General features: G+C 36.5%; 1 protein-coding gene across 2 annotated transcripts in view; it reads left to right on the top strand.

Moving 5' to 3' along the window:
• Positions 1-15600: 15600 nt before the first annotated feature.
• Rtnl1 (reticulon) overlaps positions 15601-20655 on the top strand; it is a 46148-nt gene continuing 41093 nt past the window's right edge. For both annotated transcript variants that reach the window (XM_085957731.1, XM_085957747.1), the window contains exon 1: positions 15601-15831. In XM_085957731.1, coding sequence (XP_085813857.1) covers positions 15777-15831 — 55 coding nt within the window. In that variant the 5' untranslated portion in view covers positions 15601-15776. The remainder of the gene's footprint in view (positions 15832-20655) is intronic.

The raw sequence follows: 20655 nt of genomic DNA on the forward strand, positions 1-20655 counted from the left end.
GAAACAAGAGCAGAGCAGAGGAGCGAAAAATGAAACAAAAAATGGCCAATCGGGAAAGGCAGCTGTGCGCACGGTCAGAAGAGAACCGTCAAATTTGGAGTGCATTTTCTTTCACAAGTGACGTTTACCGACGAAGGTTGGCGTACTGAAAGTATTCGCACGCGTAGTTTTAAAACGCCGGTATCGATTCTAAATACGATCGCGCAATGGAGTTCTTCGAAGACGACACGAATACCGAAAAGGTTACTATAAAAGAAAATGTACCCCCGAACGCGGACTCCGGCCACTCCCAAACGGGAGACGTCCGCAACATCAAACGGGAGCAGGACTCTCTCGACGACTTCGAGCATCTCGATCGCGATTCTTCGCCGGCGGGAGACATCGAGAGAGCCAGGGCCGACGCCGGAGCCGCGGAACCCGAGGACGCGATGTTCGGTCTCCCGGCGGTCGGGGCCGCGCTCGGACTCTCGCGGCTGATCGACGACGACGTCGCAGGCGAGGCTCGAAGAGCCCGAGCCGCGCAGGCTTTCCTGGATACCGAGCGAGAAGAGGTGGAAGTGTCGCCGGCGAGAATCGCCCCCTCGCCGATCGTCCCGCTTCCCGAGGACCCCGCGTTCGCTGACAGCAGAGAAGAGCTGAGTCCCGCGCCGAGCGAAGAATCCCTTCCGGACGTCGTCGAGACGTTCTCGGCTCCCGAGAAGGCGCTGCCTTCGACGCCCCCGTCGCCCGCCTTCGCGAAGCCCGCGGCGGCTCCGGCGCCCGCTCCCGCGTCGGCCCCCCCTCGGACTCCTTCGCCCGTGGCGGTGGTCGCTCGCGAAGCGCCGGCACCCGCTTCACCGCCTCCCACGGCTGCTGCGACTGCGGCAATCATGCCCGAACCGCGCCCCGTTATGGAAGCTGAAGCCATATTTTGCCAAATGGGACTTGGTAAGTTTTTTTACCTTGTGAAGTACCAACCTCCTAGACCTAGAACAATGCCCACGTTGCAAGATAGAGAAAGGTTATCGCAGCCATTCGAACCCTTATCCTTTGCACTGTCTTCATATTTTGTACCTCGGTCTTATTTTGTTAATCCCATCCTCATGACTCATACATGGTTTGATTCATGACCATGACTCATGCGCTATGTTATAGTACCTATCTCATATTACATACCTACTATCATTGTTGTGCTTTTGATCCTATTTTATGAATTTAGCAAGCATTGATCTCAACTCCGACTTCACTTATGTACCCATGCCTACCTATATTACCTAATAATATTATGTAGCATTATATCATTATCGGCTATTATAAAAAGCTTATACCTACCTATTATGATTACTAGCGGACTAAAATTATGAAGTACCTAAATCTAATAAAAATGATATGCGTCAATGGCGCCGTATTTTTCCGCTTTTTTCCACTTGACAGTTTGACAAATGGCTAACTAGATAGGTACCTATTTTTCCTAAAAGTTTTTCTATGAAACTTACATGTGAGCTTTGAAATGCTCCGCTTAGGAGTGAAAATGGTTTATTTGAATATCAGTCATGCACCTACTGAATAAATCACAATGACGTGTCACTTCATATTTTCCTAAGTACCTAGGCAAGGTTATTTAAAATATTTATTTTTATCATCACATTAATTCTCAATTGGGGAAAGAGATTGATGTCAGAAGTGTGAAATTGAATTGACTTCAATATAGCATATTCAAAATTGTATCTCAGTGTGTTACCGGAATTAATAGGTATATTCCAGACGAATGGAATTATTATATTAGTGAGACCTTCATCCAGCAGTGAATTTATTTAATTTATTTGGGCTGATGATGATAATGATTTAAATTGTATAATATATTATCACCGATTATTGTTGAATGGCTTTTAAATTAAAATCAAATTGTATTTATTTTATATAGGTATAGTAAACAGTACTTATATAAGAAAGGAATACATCAGTATTTAGATTACTTAAACAAACAGAAGGACCTACAAGGCAGTAGGTAGGGGTACCTACGTACCTACACCGAATGATCTAAGTAGACCCCATTGCACTTTTACACAAAAAAATACTTTTAATTATTCTTTTTATTCGAAAGATCGATACAAATCCCGGGTGTTCTTGACGAAGTGCATTCTAAATGTCCAATTATGGGCCACTTATTCGAGCACTGTTGGTCGTATATCAGTGATCACAAACACCGCGTACAATGCTGGCTTCCAAGATGTCGGTTATTGGTGGTTTATCAGCATGCCATAAATAAACCAATGACTCCACGTAGCCTCACAGGAAACAATCCAGAGGTGTCAAATCGCATGGCCTTGGAGGCCAATTGACAGGTCCATATTTTCTCGAAATCAATTTATCGTCAAGTTTTGATTTCAATAATTCGGTGGTTGCGGTCGCCGTATGGCGCCATCCTGTTGAATTCACATCTCGTCCGGATCAACGTCTTCCATATTTAAGAAAAATCAATGATCGTAACCCAAATGAAATATTGTCCGATGATGCCACCAGCGTGTAAACTGCACAACACGGGTGTATTTTTATGGATGTAATGGAATATATAGGCGTAGGGTCTCTCCTGGATTGGTCTCATTCCATATGGCACAATTTAGCGTATTATTAACAAACCCGTTGAGCCAAAATGAACCTCATCGCTGAACGCAAAGTCAATTTGTATAATTTGGTAGCGTTGTTCAAGCGTGACTATTCATCATGATTTGCCATAGATAGATCTTAAATGTCAAAAAGTAAGCGCACTATCACAGCTTGGTTTGACAGTTAAGCTTTTCGTTATATCTAAGCAAAATACACCCGTTATATCCAATCAACCAAAACAAATTACAATTGCAATGATTTTCAATAATCGATTTAAAATATAGATACCAATTATATTTTTGTATTTCAAAATGTATATATAATGCACAGATTGCGGGGTACACCTGCGCCAACGCTACAGGAATTCCAGGAATGGGAATCCCTGTACTATATTATCATACGTCCTTTAGTTCCTTTAATCATCTACAATTTCGTGTGGCAATCGTTATTCTGGGCTGAACCTCCACTCTGTGGAGGCGAGGCCCATAATGATCTTATTTGGATCGGACATGGTCGAAACAATTTAATAGCTTGTACGTAAAAGATTTTTTTTTCCGACCATGTCCGATCCTGATAGGATCATTGGGTCTATTCTATACTTATCGAACACTAAAGTGATAAATAGTATCAAACTTAGGGTTGGTTTGTATCAAAATATTAGCATTTATTGTAACAATTACACGAAGTTGGTTTTTATTGTTCCAATAAGTGCGATATTTTAACAGCAGCAAGATAGGTGCTGTTAAAATATAGCACTTATTGCAACAATAAAAACCAACTTCGTGTAATTGTTACAATAAGTGCTAATATTTTGATACAAACCTACCCTAAGTTTGATAATATTTATCACTTTATCACTTTAGCGGTCGATAAGTATAGAATAGACCCACATATGGGCCTCACAGAGTGGAGGTTTGTATTGACAGGTTTTGTTTTTTACGAGAAATGGATGTCAGCCACTTGCTCAACCTATTAGGTCCATACCCTGACACACACAAATTGAAAAACAATATGTGTACTTGCCAGACCCAGGATTCGAACCTGGGACCCACGGCTTTGTAGTCCAACGCTTATGCCGCGCGGCCACCGTGGGCGTGATGTGATGACGTATTAGGTACGTAATACTTAATAAAAATTTGGATCAAGACCGCCCCTAAAGTGGATTTCGCGTCACCTGCGTCAATGGATATTTATTTTTCGTAAAAAGAGAAGCCAAAAACTATATACCTACATAATACCAAATTTTAACTTTCTTCCTTCAAAATAAATTCTTAATTAAACTCTATGCCAAAGAGGCGAAATTCGTACACGGACATTCTTATTTTCTAAATTTCTTTTTTGTGTAACCACTATAAAGAAACAAAACGGTTAAACAATAATAAAAGATATAGGTACCTATTAGCTATTAGTATTCACGAAACAGCAACCAATATGCTATGACAGGGGTTCTTAACCTTTTGCGGTAGCGGGCGCATTTGAGATTTGGGATAATAGTGGCGGGCGCACATCGGATTTCTAAAAATTCGTCAAAACATTATCTTAAAATAGTTCGATTTTAAGATAACGTCATTTGAATATCTAAAATTTCTTCTTCAATTTTTGGTGTCTTGAAGAATTTTCGCTGTGGAATTAGCAATTTTAGTAAAGGATTTACAAAATGAAGCCGTTAGTTGAATGGAAATGGAAAATTGCGGGAATATATTTTCAAATTGCTCAGATGAGTAATAAATAATTTTACGTCAAAAATATTTTCACCAATCATTTTTTTCATCCTTGGACACGTACGTACAAGAGAATTTTTCGAAAAAATATTTAGGTACTTATCCAAAATTGTATCTTAGCTTTGACGGCATTTATAGAACTAATCATTTCTGCTATATCTTTATATTTTCCCTGAAGTTCAAGATTCAAATTGTTCACAAATATCAGTAAAAAAAGCCAATTCCATCAGCCAATGATGGTTATCTCATTGTTCGAATGTTTGACCTTTTGAAATGAATTTTTCCCTGTGCTATGATAACTTAACTTAGGTTTCCTTCAATCTTTTCAAATATTCATTATATCGATTAAATACGCAAAAAAGAACGACTAGTAGTATTAAATACATCTCTGAACAATGCTGACATCTATAGTCTAAGGCTGACATTTATTTTTCTAAACACATTATTTTTCATGCGATATAGATACGAATTTATTGGCATGACAGTAAAAAAAACATGTATCCAGTATTATAACCTACTCCTACTGTCGATACAGTATCCGGGTTAATTTCAACGATTAATTATTAAAAGTTTATATTTATTTATAATTAATTACATATTCAATTTGTGTTGTGCCGTTTGTGTACTTGTACCATTAGGTATATGCCAATTAAAAAGCATTTTGTAATAGACGTAAGGTGCATTGGGGTAATTCCGACAGGAATTTCTATGAGATGACTAGAGGTTATATATTTCGGTTAATTATTCAAAGTGTTTTATATTTACTGCCATTATTGTTTTACCTCTGTGTACTTAAAAAAAAGATGTATGATAAATATATATTAGATTCTTGAATATATAGGTTGGGTTCTTTAAATTGAGAATTTGAAATATTCAGTCATTTTTTGTTTTGGCATTGGGGAAATTACGAACTATCTTGGGGTAATTCCGAAATTATTCAAAAGTTGATTTTATTGCACTTTGACCGATGGTTTACCTTTCTTTTTCGACCGTAATTACTCCTAACACAAAATATCATCAATTTTGTTAATAGTATCCATAACCCCTAACTTTTGATACTATTAGTTCGGAAATACCCCGAAAAAAGATAGTGGCTCTCAACATTTCAGTTAAATACTTTGGATTATAGGGATTGTGGAACGGGATGGAGCAGAGCAGGCTTATTCCCGGTTGTCACTACCAGTTTTGTTCCCACCGGTGACAAATAATGAGAAAAAATATCCCAATATGATACAAGTACCTACCACCTTAAATCAATAAAATAAAGACGAGGAAAATCAAAGAAAGTGATAATTTTAAAAATCAATTTTTATTTGAGTCTACATTCTTATTTGACTACTTATTTGATAGAACAATATTTTTTGTAAAGATATCTTCTGTTTACTTACTGCTTTTTGCATACCCATACAATTAAATTAGTCAACATTAAAAATGTTACATCAAAGTCGGAACTTGTCTTTTTAATGATTTTCATCTACTTTTATGGCATAAACTTATAATTTATTCCTGCTAGCAAACCTAAAACTAAAATGCGGGCTACACTTAAAAAAATATAACAGAATTGCTTAAGACATGGTCTGAAAGCCTCACATATACATAATAATGATCTATTGGTTTGGTACGCAATCAGTCAAAATAAATTCTATCTTTATCATTACATAAGTAATATTCTTTTTCATCAGCACTTTTTTTTGTATATCTATCTTCTTCACTATTATTGACTCTGGAACGTTGTCACTATCTTTTCTTTTGGTCGTAATAAAAGTTAGCTGCTGCTGTGGTCTCGTAGTTTTTAAGAAGTTGATAGAGAAGTATGTTTCCTCATGTTTTATTATTTCTTCTATGAGCCCAATATAGTATCTCCATTTTTTCTGATTGAATATCTGACAAGCACTGAATCATTTAATTTGTAATTTTCCTTCATGGCAGGGTCCTTTTCTTGAGTTTTGTATACTATATCTTTATTTTTCAGTTTTAGTAGCAGTTGTTCATCTTTGTCTTTTTCTTTTGAATCAACGTTGTCTTTGTCATCTCTTTTAATGTGTCTTTTCTCTTCATTTTTTTTGTCTGTTTTATCCGCTTGATTTTCTTTACCTTTACTTTTTCGCCAACACCTTTACTCTTAGTACAGAGAAAATTTGAATCGTTGTTGGTGATTATCTTTTCGTCAGTTAACTTTCACCATATTTCACATCTTTTGTTTTTTTGTGACCTTGGTTCTTCCTTGTATATTTTAAAATCATCTTCAGAGTATTCATCCATCAATTCTTCAAAATCAAGATAATCTATAATATCAGAATCGCTATATTCGCTCATGATGTCGGATACACTAGTTATGCTGGTGAAGGCTGGCGTTACCGCACTTACCCAAGATTATAATAGGACGTGCGATAGCTTCTTATTAGGACGACGCTAAATTTACTTACTTTAATATTAATTTAATTAAGTATATTATGTACATCTAAATTAGATATAATTTTAGTTTCTTTACAGATTGAGAATCACTGCTAATTACTATGAAAAAGTTAGGTGGGCTATTGCGGAATGAATATATATATAGGAATAACCCCAAGGGGGTATTTCCGAAAAAAAAATTTAAAACACAGCTAGGACGTTGTGTTCCTCTCACAAATTCGTAAAAAACGATAATCTATCGTAAAAGCAATCACTTATTCAAATAACTTACCAGAATTCCTGAGATATGTAAGTTGGGGTAATTACGAATCAACAAAAATGGCGCGAAAAAAACTTCTCCGAAAAAACTTGATGGGTATGCACGCATTGTTGACACTAGCGACTAGCGATGACTGACGAGGCGTGCACAATGAACATGGCGTCTAGACTAAATGTTGCCAATAGGAAAATATCGCTTCGATTGGTAGAATTTTTGAACTTTCGGAATATACCCATATTCGGAATTACCCCAATGCACCTTACCTAAATATTTTGATGTATGCATGTCAATCTGATGTTTTTTTACAGTGACGTCCTTAGGCAAAGTGCCGCTCTCAAGCAGACTTAGAATGCTGTCCTCTCTTATTTTTAGATCCAAATTGTCTATAAATTTGTTAGGTACCTACTCACCTATTTTAGTATTTAGTTTAGACCACACTTGGGAAAACTACGACCCGCGAGCTTTAATCGTATATCTGAAAAAAGTTTAATTTGTTCTACAATTTAACGCTTTTTTTTAAAATAAAATTTGAATATACATGGACGGCACCGTCGAGAAGAAATAATCTGAAAATGTTACAACACTCTTAATTCTGACAAATTCGAAAAATATGTTAGATCAACCTACAAATTATTAGGTGAACAAACATTTTCAATTATGAACATCAATAAAAGCTCTTTACGATCAAGCGTCACTAATAAACATTTACAAGCAGTTTTATGAATCTCAACTACAAAATTAATACTTAGAATTAAAAAAATGTAAAATAGTTTCATTCTTCTCATTAAATTGTTGGCTATTAGGGAGGATCTTTAACAGACAAAAAACACTGTCACAGTTGAGATACACACAACCTACTGAGAATTCCCACGAAATCTTCTCGCAAACAGTGGATGTCTGTGTTACTGACATGTTTGGAAGCACCCTTTTTAAAATATTGCTTGTGCGATAAATCGTCTTAACAATATCTATTATAATGGGTATTACAGTACACGAGTACAACAATAATAGTAAAGTTATGTTGTCAGAATTTTTAATGCTTCGATTATTTTTTAAACCGAGATGTCGACACTTTCTGATAAAGCGACCGCATCGTCTGCGTCGGGGAAACCCGCCACTGGTCTCAAAATTGTAATATTTGTATACGTTCCTACAACTTTTGCCACCCTTAATATGTATGGCCACCCCGATGGCCTGCCAACCCCCACGACACGTTACTGGTTATTTAATTTAATGTACTTACTTACGTGTGTGTTCTATGTCTCGGGCTTACATACCTCATATTTGAAGTGGAAGGATTTTCGGATAACTAAGTAATATATTATATTATTATAACGCATAACGACTAACGGGTGGCTCAGTTGGTGGCGAAACCTCGAAACAAAACTAACAGCTGCTGTCAAATAAATATGTTTTGTAAACAGAAATAGTAAATAGGTATGTATAATTTGGACAACGCAACATTATACAATATATTGCTACCAATAAATATTCTACGCAAAGACCAACCAAATAGGAATGAACAATTTGTAGGTATTTCGTAGACTATTCTATGGAAAAAAATGAGAAGAAAATATCTCTGGGAATACTTTATCCTAGAACATTGATAAATAATTAACAATTGCGAAAAAATATTGAAAGTATATTATAACTATCAACTATTAATTTAAAATTAGGTACCTATCTATTCAATTAATATTGTACAGTTTTCATATTTTTCATTCATGCCAATTTGAAAAAAAATGGTAATTTTGATTTCGGCAATTGACGTTGCCATGTTTGATGAAATGCCATAATCCTCCTTTACCCTGTCACGCCGCAGCGTTCGGGCATAGGCCGGCATAGGGCAAGCACAAGCCTGTCCATCGCAAACTGTCACACCTCCCGCCATGCCAAACGTGCAGCACCGCCGACGGCCAGCTGAGAGCCACGGCGACAGAACCCTTGTGGTTGTTCCACAAAGAAATGTCATAATACTCATTATTTATGCATAGTATGTAGGTATCATAGGTTATTTTATTTTTGATGCGTTTCTGTTAGTTACTACCTATAAATGATTTGATAACTTATTTATTTATAACACCTTTTAACATCATATGTCAGGTGTAATTGGTAGATACTAATAAGAGTATGTACGTATATCAGAGGCGAAAACTAAGGCAATTATTTAACGCCTACCTTCTTAAGTAGAATAATTTTTAATTGTCTTTTAACATAGGTATTTAAATAATTACTTCATTATTTTATATTCTACACAAATGCTATAATTTGCCATACATCTGTCTGTAGGTGTTTATGCATTATAACTTGACCGTCAGACTGACATGTAGCTATTGGCACCAATTCGTAAGCAGCAGGGAACTGAAATACCTAGCGGGTGTGGAGTACTTAACAGACGACCGTACTCGAGTGTGGAAAAATATGGGATAAACTTAAACAAGTGTAAAGAATACGCTTGTCCTTCGTTCTGACAACTGCTCTCGGTTTGTGCGCTCAATTGCTCTTGAAAGTTGCAACACACACTATTGCACGTCTATAATCTGTGGTTCATTTTCGTACGACACACATATTCAAAACCCTGCGTCAAAACGTAGTGTATTGAGTACCTAATAGCCCATCTGAATTATATTTATTAATTTGTTCTGTGGTAAGCAGCTATTACACCAACGTCACCAACACAATCATACAAAGGCTTCAATGAACTTGGTAGATTTCACGCATACAACATACACTTACATAGGTCATATGATTTATTTATACCTACACGTATTGTAAAAAATACATACACGCGATGTCAAAACCGTTGTCATACTATCAGCATCACGTGACCTGAGGCTGTAGGCATGGCCCCCACAAGGGGGGGCTGACAGGGCTCTAGCCTGGGGGCCCAGGCTCAGGAGGGGCCCGGCGTGGTGAGTCGACCAGATAAGTGAGATAAACACACACCACAAATTTGCTTTAATAGCAAAAAAGTCGCCTGCGGCGCTATTCTCCTTCTATAATATTATTATTTAAAGTTATGTGGTTGTACGATACAATTTTAATTGTGTATCGATGCTCGACAACTCCATAATTCAAATGGATGTATTAAAATATACAAAAAAACACTGAATATAGGTACACATTAATTTTACCGCCTACACCATTAGAAAAACACTACTGTAGAGCGTCACACTGCCCTTATTCTTAGCGATAGGTAGGGGGCCCGCTTCAGGATGTGGGGCCCATGGCTGTAGGTATTTAAGCCTGTACTTACACAGAGTTGTAATGTTACTACCGTGATTATAGCAAATAGCACAATTTTATAGCGCGAGTTCGAACGCGGTTGGGCATTACTTTTCTTTTATATCTATTAGGTATGTTGGTGCCTGTTGTTTTTTCGTGTAGTTAATATAATTATTATAAAAGGGTAAAATATAATATTTTTTGTTCAGTAAAATAACAAAGATGAATAAAATTCAAGTTCTGTAAATATGGCTGTCCTAGGACTTTTTTTTTTAATTTTACCAGTCTACCTACCTTCAACAGGCTAACAGGCACCTTTCGCAACTGGTATGTATTATTATCAATCTCATTTCTCGTGAAATTACATATTATGTACTGGCTGTCACTTACATTATTTTTGTATTAATGATATCGCTTGCCAAAACAATAAAAATAATTTTCCCAGTTCGCCCCGAGGCCAACGATAAATAAAATAGGTAGCATTTAGCGGACAGTATATAGATCTTGTGACTTCTCAACTTTCTTCGATTTTCGAGATTTGAGAATTCTCTAATTTAAGATATTTTTCGATAATTAGAAAATGGTTTATTGATTTCTTGAGAAATATCTACCTACGGTCCATTTCCTTCAGATTTTTTTCTGTTCACAATTTTAGCTAAAATTTTTAACAGATTCCGTTTGATATCATAGGCGAGATCAGCTTTTCTTGCCAATAAACAATTTGCCGGTGAATTTATAATTTTCCGTCTGAAATCCAAAGTAGAGAACTTTGTTCACTTGGTAAAAATATTACCAGCGAATTTCTGAATAAGCTTAATATATATAAATATCGTATTCGAAGGTATTTTTCCTGCTAAGTAATAATTTGTCAAATTCTCGAGATGTTCATTGATAATTTCTCAAAAAATGAGAATTTCGAAATTTTATCCTCGAAAATCACCTCTTCTCATTATTTCTCGGGACGAGAAATTTCGATCACAACCTCTAAAATGCGATGAAAAAGCCTTAAATTATACAGTGGTGATGCCAAATAATAATTAGTTGCGTATTTTGGAATATGTATATTTTATTTTCTTTCTGCCCTGAATGGTTTTGCTTGTTTTGCGGTCCAGCGCCTTGCCATGCACCGATCACCGATCACTGCTACTCGGCTGCGTGCTCTACTTAGGTACCCTTGCATGTTAGGCTCTCGCACATATATATCGGTGGCGACTCCCAACATAATCTGAACTCAGAAAAGCCAATACAATTGCTTTCCCGATATGGATACACAGACGCGATTAATTCCATATAGTGAATTCTCGACTATTAAACACTCACATTGACTAAATGTACCTATTTACTATTTTTTGATGGCAACGGATGTAGTACCTATCTGCGAAAACACAAGTTTTCTCTGTGTTATGCAATAAACGTAAGCTGGAAAAACAGCTGCCATTAAACGGAGGACATGGTACCAAAATATCTGGCAATATTTCATGAAATTGTTATCCTACCTCATGTATAGTGATGAAAATGGGACTTTTCAACCCGAATCGATCGATAGACGAATAGGGATTGCCAAAACACATATAATTTAATACGAAGGCACATCGTCGATGGGAGTGTCGAGAATTCGGAAATGTTGGTAGTCACTGACAAGGATTTGGAAGACGTGAAAGGATCCTAACTCGGTAGAGTGACCAAGCGAAGAACGCCACGGACTTCTCTCTACTAATGACCCCCAGAGCTACGGAATGTCATCCCGATTGTCCAAGATATAGTATGTAGGTAGTTGTTGATACTCTCGATTTGAGTGCCATTGATGAGGAATGATTTTGGTTCAGCAAAGAAGTCTATCATTACCTTTGTCTTTGAGACATTTATCTTTAAACCTGCTTTTCGGTTTTCATTTGACAACAATATCGTCTGCAAAACGCAGGTGACTGAGGTATTCGCCGTTAATGGCGATTCCACTCTTCTTCCTGTCAAGTCGCCTGAATAAATCTTCCGGAGCAGCGGTGATTAATTTGGGTGAGATCGTGTCGCCTTGTCGCCCACCCTTACTAATAGGAAACTTGCAAGATGGTTTATGAAGCTTTACACTGGCTGTTGCACCACTGTATAGGTATGTTAGGCGTCGGACTATAGCGTCGTGGGTCCAAGGTTCGAATCCTGGGTCTGGTAAGTACACATATTGTATTGTGTATGAAAGTTTGGAGACCACTGCTCTAGCATGATGCACAGTCTCATATTCGTATCTCGGCCTGTGATTGACGGCCTCAATTCATTCGACATGTCGTCAATGATCTTACTGACATTCTAACATAATTGAAAAAAATATTTTCATTATTTCCCACTGAAAAACACATTGAACATGCCTTCACTACGACGTTCTTTTAGTAGGGGGTGCACACAATACTTCTTTTTCTTCTTCCTCTGCTTCTCGAGGAATTAAACTACTGCAACAATATCTTTCACGTCCATCTCGACACTCAAACGGCGTGATACTGACAAGATTTTTCATATGCGGCTACCTAATTGGTCTCTCGTCTTTGATTGCCCACTTTCTGTTTGCTGGCGACCATGGTTGCCGGAGACCGGTCGACAGTGCGTAAGGGCCCATACTCTGCGTGACATAATTTTATAGATATTAAAAGACAAAATTTCCGATAATATTATGTATTATAGGTGTAGCAAATAAAATTTGGTGGTTTCATGGATGTGTAGTATTAAAAAAAAAATGTACCTTGGAGGCGCCGGGTATCGATCCCGGTACCTCTCACATGATAAGCGAGCGCTTTACGATTTGAGCTATGTCCCCGGTGAACGTTGCCGACAAAAATAGCGTACATATTAAAATATTCGTTATTTTAAGTTGAATAAATTAACTAATGGTTTATTAACGCATGCATGTTAGATATTTCCAACAATAATTTATCCAATAAATTTGATTGATGTAATATGAATATATTACTTAAGTATAATTTTTTATTACTATGTATTTCTAAAATTATTTTATTTTATTACTAATACGTATTAATTTATATTTTTAACCTCAGTAAGACAAAGATAAACTTAAAATGTAAAAAAAAATTGAATTTGTTACATATTATTTAATTCCCCAGTTACGTTATTATTACATTATATTTTATGGTCATATTTATTATGTAAATGTTGAGTACCTCCGCTACATGAAAGTACATTGGAATGTGGATATGTGTCTTCAATCGCTCTCAGACATATACATGTTCCAATGTACTTCCGTGTAGCGGAGGTACTCGGCATCAGGCAACTGATGCATTTCTTTTTTAATCAACAGTTCTACAAACTTAATTATGATGTATACATTTATTTATATAAATATTTTATCATATCAAAGAACTCTCTTCTAAAAAGATTCAAATGTGAGTTAGAATAGTTCCGCATTCAGCTGACGATTGTTTTGTCTGCAGAGGTAGATTGGGGATCACTCGCCTAGGTACAACACGGTGGAGTCGGTGGCATCAAATAATTGAAACGTAAAAAGTACGCCTGACTCTTGAAGTCCAAAAAAGTCAGGACGGAACATCGTGTTGCCTATTCACTGTTGGATAAAGACGGAAAGCTGATCTACTCATACCTACAAACACTGCCTACCATATATTGGACACATATATCGGAATTGATTCTTGTTAACGGATTAGTGGTAATAAGAGTGATGGCGACACAGAAGAGATAACAAGACAACAATTAGTCAAATTCATCTCGCAAGTCCTGCGTGCCAATGTCTGTCTCCTCTCATTCTGGAAAAGCCGTAGAGAAATTGAACATAGCTATCTTAAATTATGTTATGGTGAAATCTTCAAAATTATTAAGAATAGTATTATGTATTATAATATTGTTGCTAATAAAATACCTACCTAGGTATGCGTAATAGTCAAGTGAAGCAGTGGTTAAAGGCGCGCGCCTGCGCAATATGCAGCCGACACTGCGCCGACGCTGGTCGATAACAACACTTCTAGTCCTAGCCCAATTTTCAATTGCTGAGCAATGAGACATTGGCATTGCCAACCATAGTTATTTGTGTTAATACACCAATTGAATAGAAATACGTGATTTGGAATCATTTCATGTCATAATGTCGCCTCTCACGCCCTACGACGGCATCTCGTTAAAAAGTAACAAAATATTAATCACAACATTATTACTTAAACAATCTATCAAACATCAGTAAATTATTATTATTTACCCTATGATAATAAAAATGATGACGCGTCGCAGTACCAGAAGAAAAACTTTTCTATTCTATGCACACCCATGTAAATGTGAAGCTGAATGATGTGTAAAAAGGATTAGGTACCTACCAGAGACAAAAACTACTTACATTAACAATTTTATTAACCGTCATTATGTAAGTAAGTGGCAAATGCAAGAATTGGTAGTAATTTTCCTTTTTTATATAAGTACAAAATTGCATCCAATGCGGTTAACGCAGATAATATTAGTTTATATAATATGTTCTGTTACCAATAATTATTCAACTATACCGCATCATAATCTTGTTTGGCATTACAAACGAGGCCCACTATAAATAATAGTCGGCCGTGACTACAACCTTTAGCCTCCTTCAAAAACTTCATTCCTTCCTGGACGACACCCTAGCTGCTTTGGTCAAGAATTCAACTATACGTATCGACTAAAAACGTTCAGATATTACTATCGAACATTGTAGTACTTTGTACAACATATTCGCATTACTCTCAGTCATGCCCCCCACAAAGGGGGGCTGACAGGGCCCGGGCTCTGGGGAGCCCGGCGTGGTGTGTCTACCTTATAAGTAAGATAAACACACACATCACAAATTTGCTCTAATGGTAAAAAAGTCGCCTGCGCTATTTTACTTGGAATGTGTTAATATTTTAAAATAATTGGCTGTGATGCAATTTTTGATTATTTGAGCCGATATTCGACAACTCCACAATTCAACTGGATGTACTTATTCAAGAATATAAAAAATCGCTAAATTTAACATGACACCATTTGGAAAACGCTTCTGAAGAGCGTCACACTGCCTTCAACCCTGTGATAGGTAGGGGGGCCGCCAAAGATGCTGACCTAAGGGCCCGCTTCAGGATGTGGGGGCGATGCTCTCAGTTACTAGTCTTTTTCACATTCCGCAAGTTTTATAACCGATAAAAGCTCCTATCCGCGTAGATTCATAGAACAAAGTTTTTGTTCGACGTCTTTGACTTATCTGGCATAATATTATCAATCCTTATAAAAATGTTCGCGTACAGAACATCGTTTCTTTCATGTACGTCAGGCTATAAATTTGATAGGATATGACTCGTATTGCGGTTGTGTGCGTGTGGTGAAGTAGGACGGTCGACGAGAGGCGAAGGCGAAGGCGCGCGCCGCCGCGACGGCAGCGCCACACCGCGCTAGTCACTCCTTCAGGCTGTGACAGTTCGCCGTCGCCCGTCGAATATCGCCTCCCGACCGACTTCTTTTCGCCCTTCTCGGTGGCCAGTGTGTGATTTTCCTCAAGTGAAGAAAGGACTGTGAAGTTTCTTGCCAGTTCCCGACAGTGGATAGTGGCGGAGCGCAGGATGGGCGGCGCCGCGGAGACGAGTCCCTGCTTGCTCATGAGCCTCTTCAACCCCAGTAAGTTGATGATGAATAATGAGAGCGGTCCTCAAACCGACATCGCTATTGTTGAGCAGTCACTTATGCGCATTTAGCAACAAAACCTGTTCTTTGTGTTACGGGCCCGGCCAGTGTTGTCATGTCGACTGATATTTTCGTTAGATACCTACCTTTAATACGGTTTGCTAAATTATAGTTTTTAAATGAGATTATACAATGTTCATCAAAAAATCATCAAATTTCGTTTTGAAAATTTGTTTTGACAATTGGGTGGATGTCTGTGACCAGGTTGAATACTCTTCGGGTTGCAATTAGGTTAACGCGCATTTCAAAGTCCACAGCCACATAATTAACTCGAATGGGGTAAACACAGTCAGCTGCGCAGTGCACAATGCACATCAATATGATTCAATGTTTTGCGCAATGCCAATTTTATTTTCCTCGCATCTTTCCATATCATAATATGTTGCATTATAGAGTATTGCATTGGAATACGTACCATTATAATTATGCAGGTTTGTGTTATTCGGTAGGTTCAACATGATAAATATGTTACGCCACGCTCACCCTTATTTTATTATGTTGTGCAATGCGTACCTAGGTACATTTTTAAAAGCACTTGTCAAATACGTCGAAGAAGCCCTTCTCCAGAAGACAGAGCCGAAATATATGAAAGTAAATCTGGAAAAGACAACTAAAGTGGCCCAGTGATTAAATTAACTGCAAGTCATTTCGCATCGTAGATTAATTTGTAGCAAACTTAACTTTTGTCGCCCTCACCTGCCGAAAACCGCAGGCAGTTCAGCACAATTTTAGATTCACTCGCACAGTTAATTTCTTAGATTATTGTGTGTAGATATTGCTGAGATAAACCCCAAAACTTGAATATTTATATAATAATATACAAGTCTATACATTGAAAAACGTGTTTTTATAAGCTTGTAGGTACTATATTCTTATTGCATAGTGTTACCTGCCAAGTGTTTGACATGAAATGAATTCCTGAATTTCCTATCGGAAACCTAAAAATAATCGGAAGCAGATCGAAAATACCTATAAAACAAAATCGTATTTATTATGATTTCCGGCAAGTGCACAACGCCTAGCAGGTATGTAGGTACCTCTTGTGTCTAGAAAAAAGTCAATTATTCAGCCCACGACGAGATGAAAATTTACCGAATAATAATTGAGGAAAACATGATCTTTGGATACTTTACCCGTTTACCGAGACACCCCCCCCCCCCGCATCCCATATAAATAAATATCGTATCATAAGTTATGATTCATAACAAGTATAATAAATTACTGTGCTACAACGTTTTCAGTGATCGGAAATGCCAAACGGATAGAAATCCTGACTACTCACCTCGAAACCTCTGTAGTAAATTCTTAAAATGTTTGCCATTATTAATTGTTAGCCCTTTACAGATGCTCCTTATGTGTTTGCGTTGATATTAATAATAAATGAAACTTCACATGGGTATCAAATTTAAATTCCTTTGCGTTTTCTTTTATTTTTTACTGAAGAATAACCATCTGAACCGAGTATACATAAAGCATCCCTATCCCTCCACTCACACAGGTCAAGGTCCGGCTAGGAGAGAATACACGACACGATACATGATTCACTCGTTCCGAAGCCAAAACATTCACATTACCAGACCATCTAGAATTATTGTAGGTACATGGACAGACAACACAAATAGGGACCTCCAAACAGAGAGATCAAGAAATCAATATGAAATGTCAAAATGACATTTCAGTATTCTATACTATTTATTCAGTATTTCTATCAAGTACAAAAAAAGGTATTTATTAATACATAGAATTGTCAAGTTTATCTGATTCAACAGAAAATTTTTAAACTTGGTATACCTATAAAAAGTTCTTTTTATCTTGTAATTATTTGTTATAATGATAACGATAAAATAAGTATATAATTTTTAATTTAATTTTCTTTATTCCGCTAAAAGAATATTTTTCTATTTGTGGGTGGCGCGGCTATTTTGTTTGTACTATTCTAGATGGCAGTCACCCTCGGCCCTCGGCACGGCGCTGGCAACATCAAACCTTCTAACAACCCACGCCCCTGACGACGATACGCAAATATTCAAATATGCAACTAATCAACGCTCGAAATGGAAAAGTTTACGAACCGGAGCGCTTGAAAATTTTCTGAGGATATTAACATGGTTATCAAATTTTATGGGTATTTTATAAACATAAATGTGTCTAGATTTTTTTGTTATATGGCATATCTAGCTCAGACGGTTTAAATATTTTAACCACGAGACGGAGCGATAACTTTACAGATTTCACGAACCGGAACGTCGCTCCGGTCCATTTCGAACCCTGCAACTAATTCACAAATAGTTAGGCGCAGTCATCATTGTTTAACAGGTGTAGCTATTTAGCACATCATCTACGCGTGTACGTTAGTTTTGCATGCTGATGTTGATCGATAAGCAAACTGGTCGCTTTAGGCGGCCACAGACGTACAGTTTTCGTAGCAGGTTGAACATGGCACAGACAATAACTGTTCAATAACTGTACGTTAGTGGCCAAAACACAGATCAGTTTAACTACCCCATTTAAATCTGTCGAACTGTCAACAGACGTGCCCATATACGTACAGTTATTGTCTGTGGCAGAGCAAGTGTCAAAAACTACGGAGGTTAGGTTCGCGGAGATATTACACAGGGGTATTGTTTCAATTAGTTTTAGGTAGAGTATACTTGAACGATATTGATACACGAATAATTTTACTTTGAAATTATTATGGTTATAATTGTTTTTATTAGAAACAAATTGACATAAAATACACACCTATGACGTTGGTAAAATAAATCATGATTTCGTTAGTGGATTGTGTATTTTATCGATCCACCAAAACAATATTATACACATTCGTGTAAATATAAAATACAATCTTTTCTTTTGAATAAATTATTCCCTTTAATGGACAGTATTAATTAAGTAAGAAAACGGTAATATTTATAAAGGTATTGATTTTATATACAATAAATATATACTAAAAAATATATACTTAAATTTTATTTAGATTTAGCGACATTGTGATTCACAATTAGGTATATTAATGTATGTTGTGAACGTCTTAAATTAATAATTTGTAATATTCACTACATACAATAAATAAAATTTGAGTACTGAGTTATTAGTCTATATTTTCACAATAACTTAATATTTATAATGCTCTCTAAAATTTTTACATTTATATTATATTGTATAAAATAATATGTTTTCATAAATAACTATTACTTTGTTTTACTCTCGTAAAAATAAATAAAATATAATATTTGCGATCTCCGCGTACATAATATTATTACATTTTTAATAATAAATGAATTTGTATTTTATAACAAGCACACCAGCCGCAGTTGTATCGCGCGGTATATTCTACTTTACGTTACCAACATCTAACGTCACCAGAGAACTTTCGGCTAGTTGAAATTCCAACAGTTTTACAAAAACACGGGAGTAGGGGGTCGCTGGCAGTTTGAACCTGGCACACATCTGGCAGGTCGAAAAGTGTCCGTCTATGGGTGCAGCAGATTATCTACCAAAGATAACTGTATGGCCGCCATTACGTATTAACTGGCATGTTCAACCTCTTACGAAAACTGTACGTCTGTGGCCAGCATTTGGCCTCTGGCCCCGACGTTCCGAGAGTCTCCCTCCACTCTCCAGTGATCGCCTCGTTTCCGCGCAACCGCACTGTCTCCCGGTCAACCTGTAGGTGTAGGTGCACATCTATTCACTTCATCATCCACTTTCACTTCAACTTTTAAATTCAACAAAAAACCGAGAAGTTTTGTGCATGCGTCAAGGAAAGGCATTCGTTTGGCTGTCTATATCTGTTCACCAAACCCTTCACTTCGTCAGGTCTAATCTATGGTCAAATCATAGATGATACACATAAATGTAGAGTATACATTTTATAATTTTGCACTTTTTACCACACTTGCCTGATTACCTCGAATAAAATTAGATCACTTGTATTAATATAATATGTAGTATTGATAATTGATTAGATGTAATTTAATAAACGGATAATTTATCTAAAAATGTATTTTTAGAATATATTACATAATTTTCATCCTAGAACGGAGTGGAAAATTATAAAGCGTAATAGTATAAGTACTCAACTTTTTATTACACGAATGATAATTAATATTCGGTGTTCTTATATGAATTAATAAACGTAATCTCTCAAAATAAATACTGATTAGTTGGAAAAATATGACTGCAAACTTTTAATTTTGTTTTTTACACCTAGTAGGTACTGCAATGTCGTACTTTTTGGTCAAAACCGCGTATGAATAATTTCTTTTTAATTTATTTGTATAATCCTATGGGTTACTTGTAGGTATACTCTCGCCACGCAATACGTAAATAATAATCAAATTACCCAATCTGGTTGACTATGAGCGGAATGCAGAAACATTTGTCATAACTAAAATTTCCTTATCAGAAAACACTATGCAGAAACATTGTCCTTAGTTAAGATCATTTCTATTGAAAATAATACCATATTTAAAAATTCTCTTTCCTATAGTTTAGGTAAATTATTTTATAATTGTTAAACGATGACAACTGCATTTTATAAATGCAATAACTATACATACATATTAATATTTAATTACAATACTCTTATGTTTCCGTTATAAGTCATTATACGTGATTCCACAGGCACCGCAAGATATTTTTTTAACATGGTAACACTAGCGTCAAGTGTCATTCTTCACCTGGCATTTTGTTTTTTCTGCGGGCTGGCGTATAAAAGTAAAATAATATTCTGCAAGTACATGCCAAACGAATTAA

This window comes from Rhyacophila brunnea, unplaced genomic scaffold, assembly GCF_057557595.1.
Source record: "Rhyacophila brunnea isolate RB1 unplaced genomic scaffold, BYU_Rbru_1.0 scaffold_11, whole genome shotgun sequence".
In the NCBI taxonomy this organism is placed as follows: domain Eukaryota; kingdom Metazoa; phylum Arthropoda; class Insecta; order Trichoptera; family Rhyacophilidae; genus Rhyacophila; species Rhyacophila brunnea.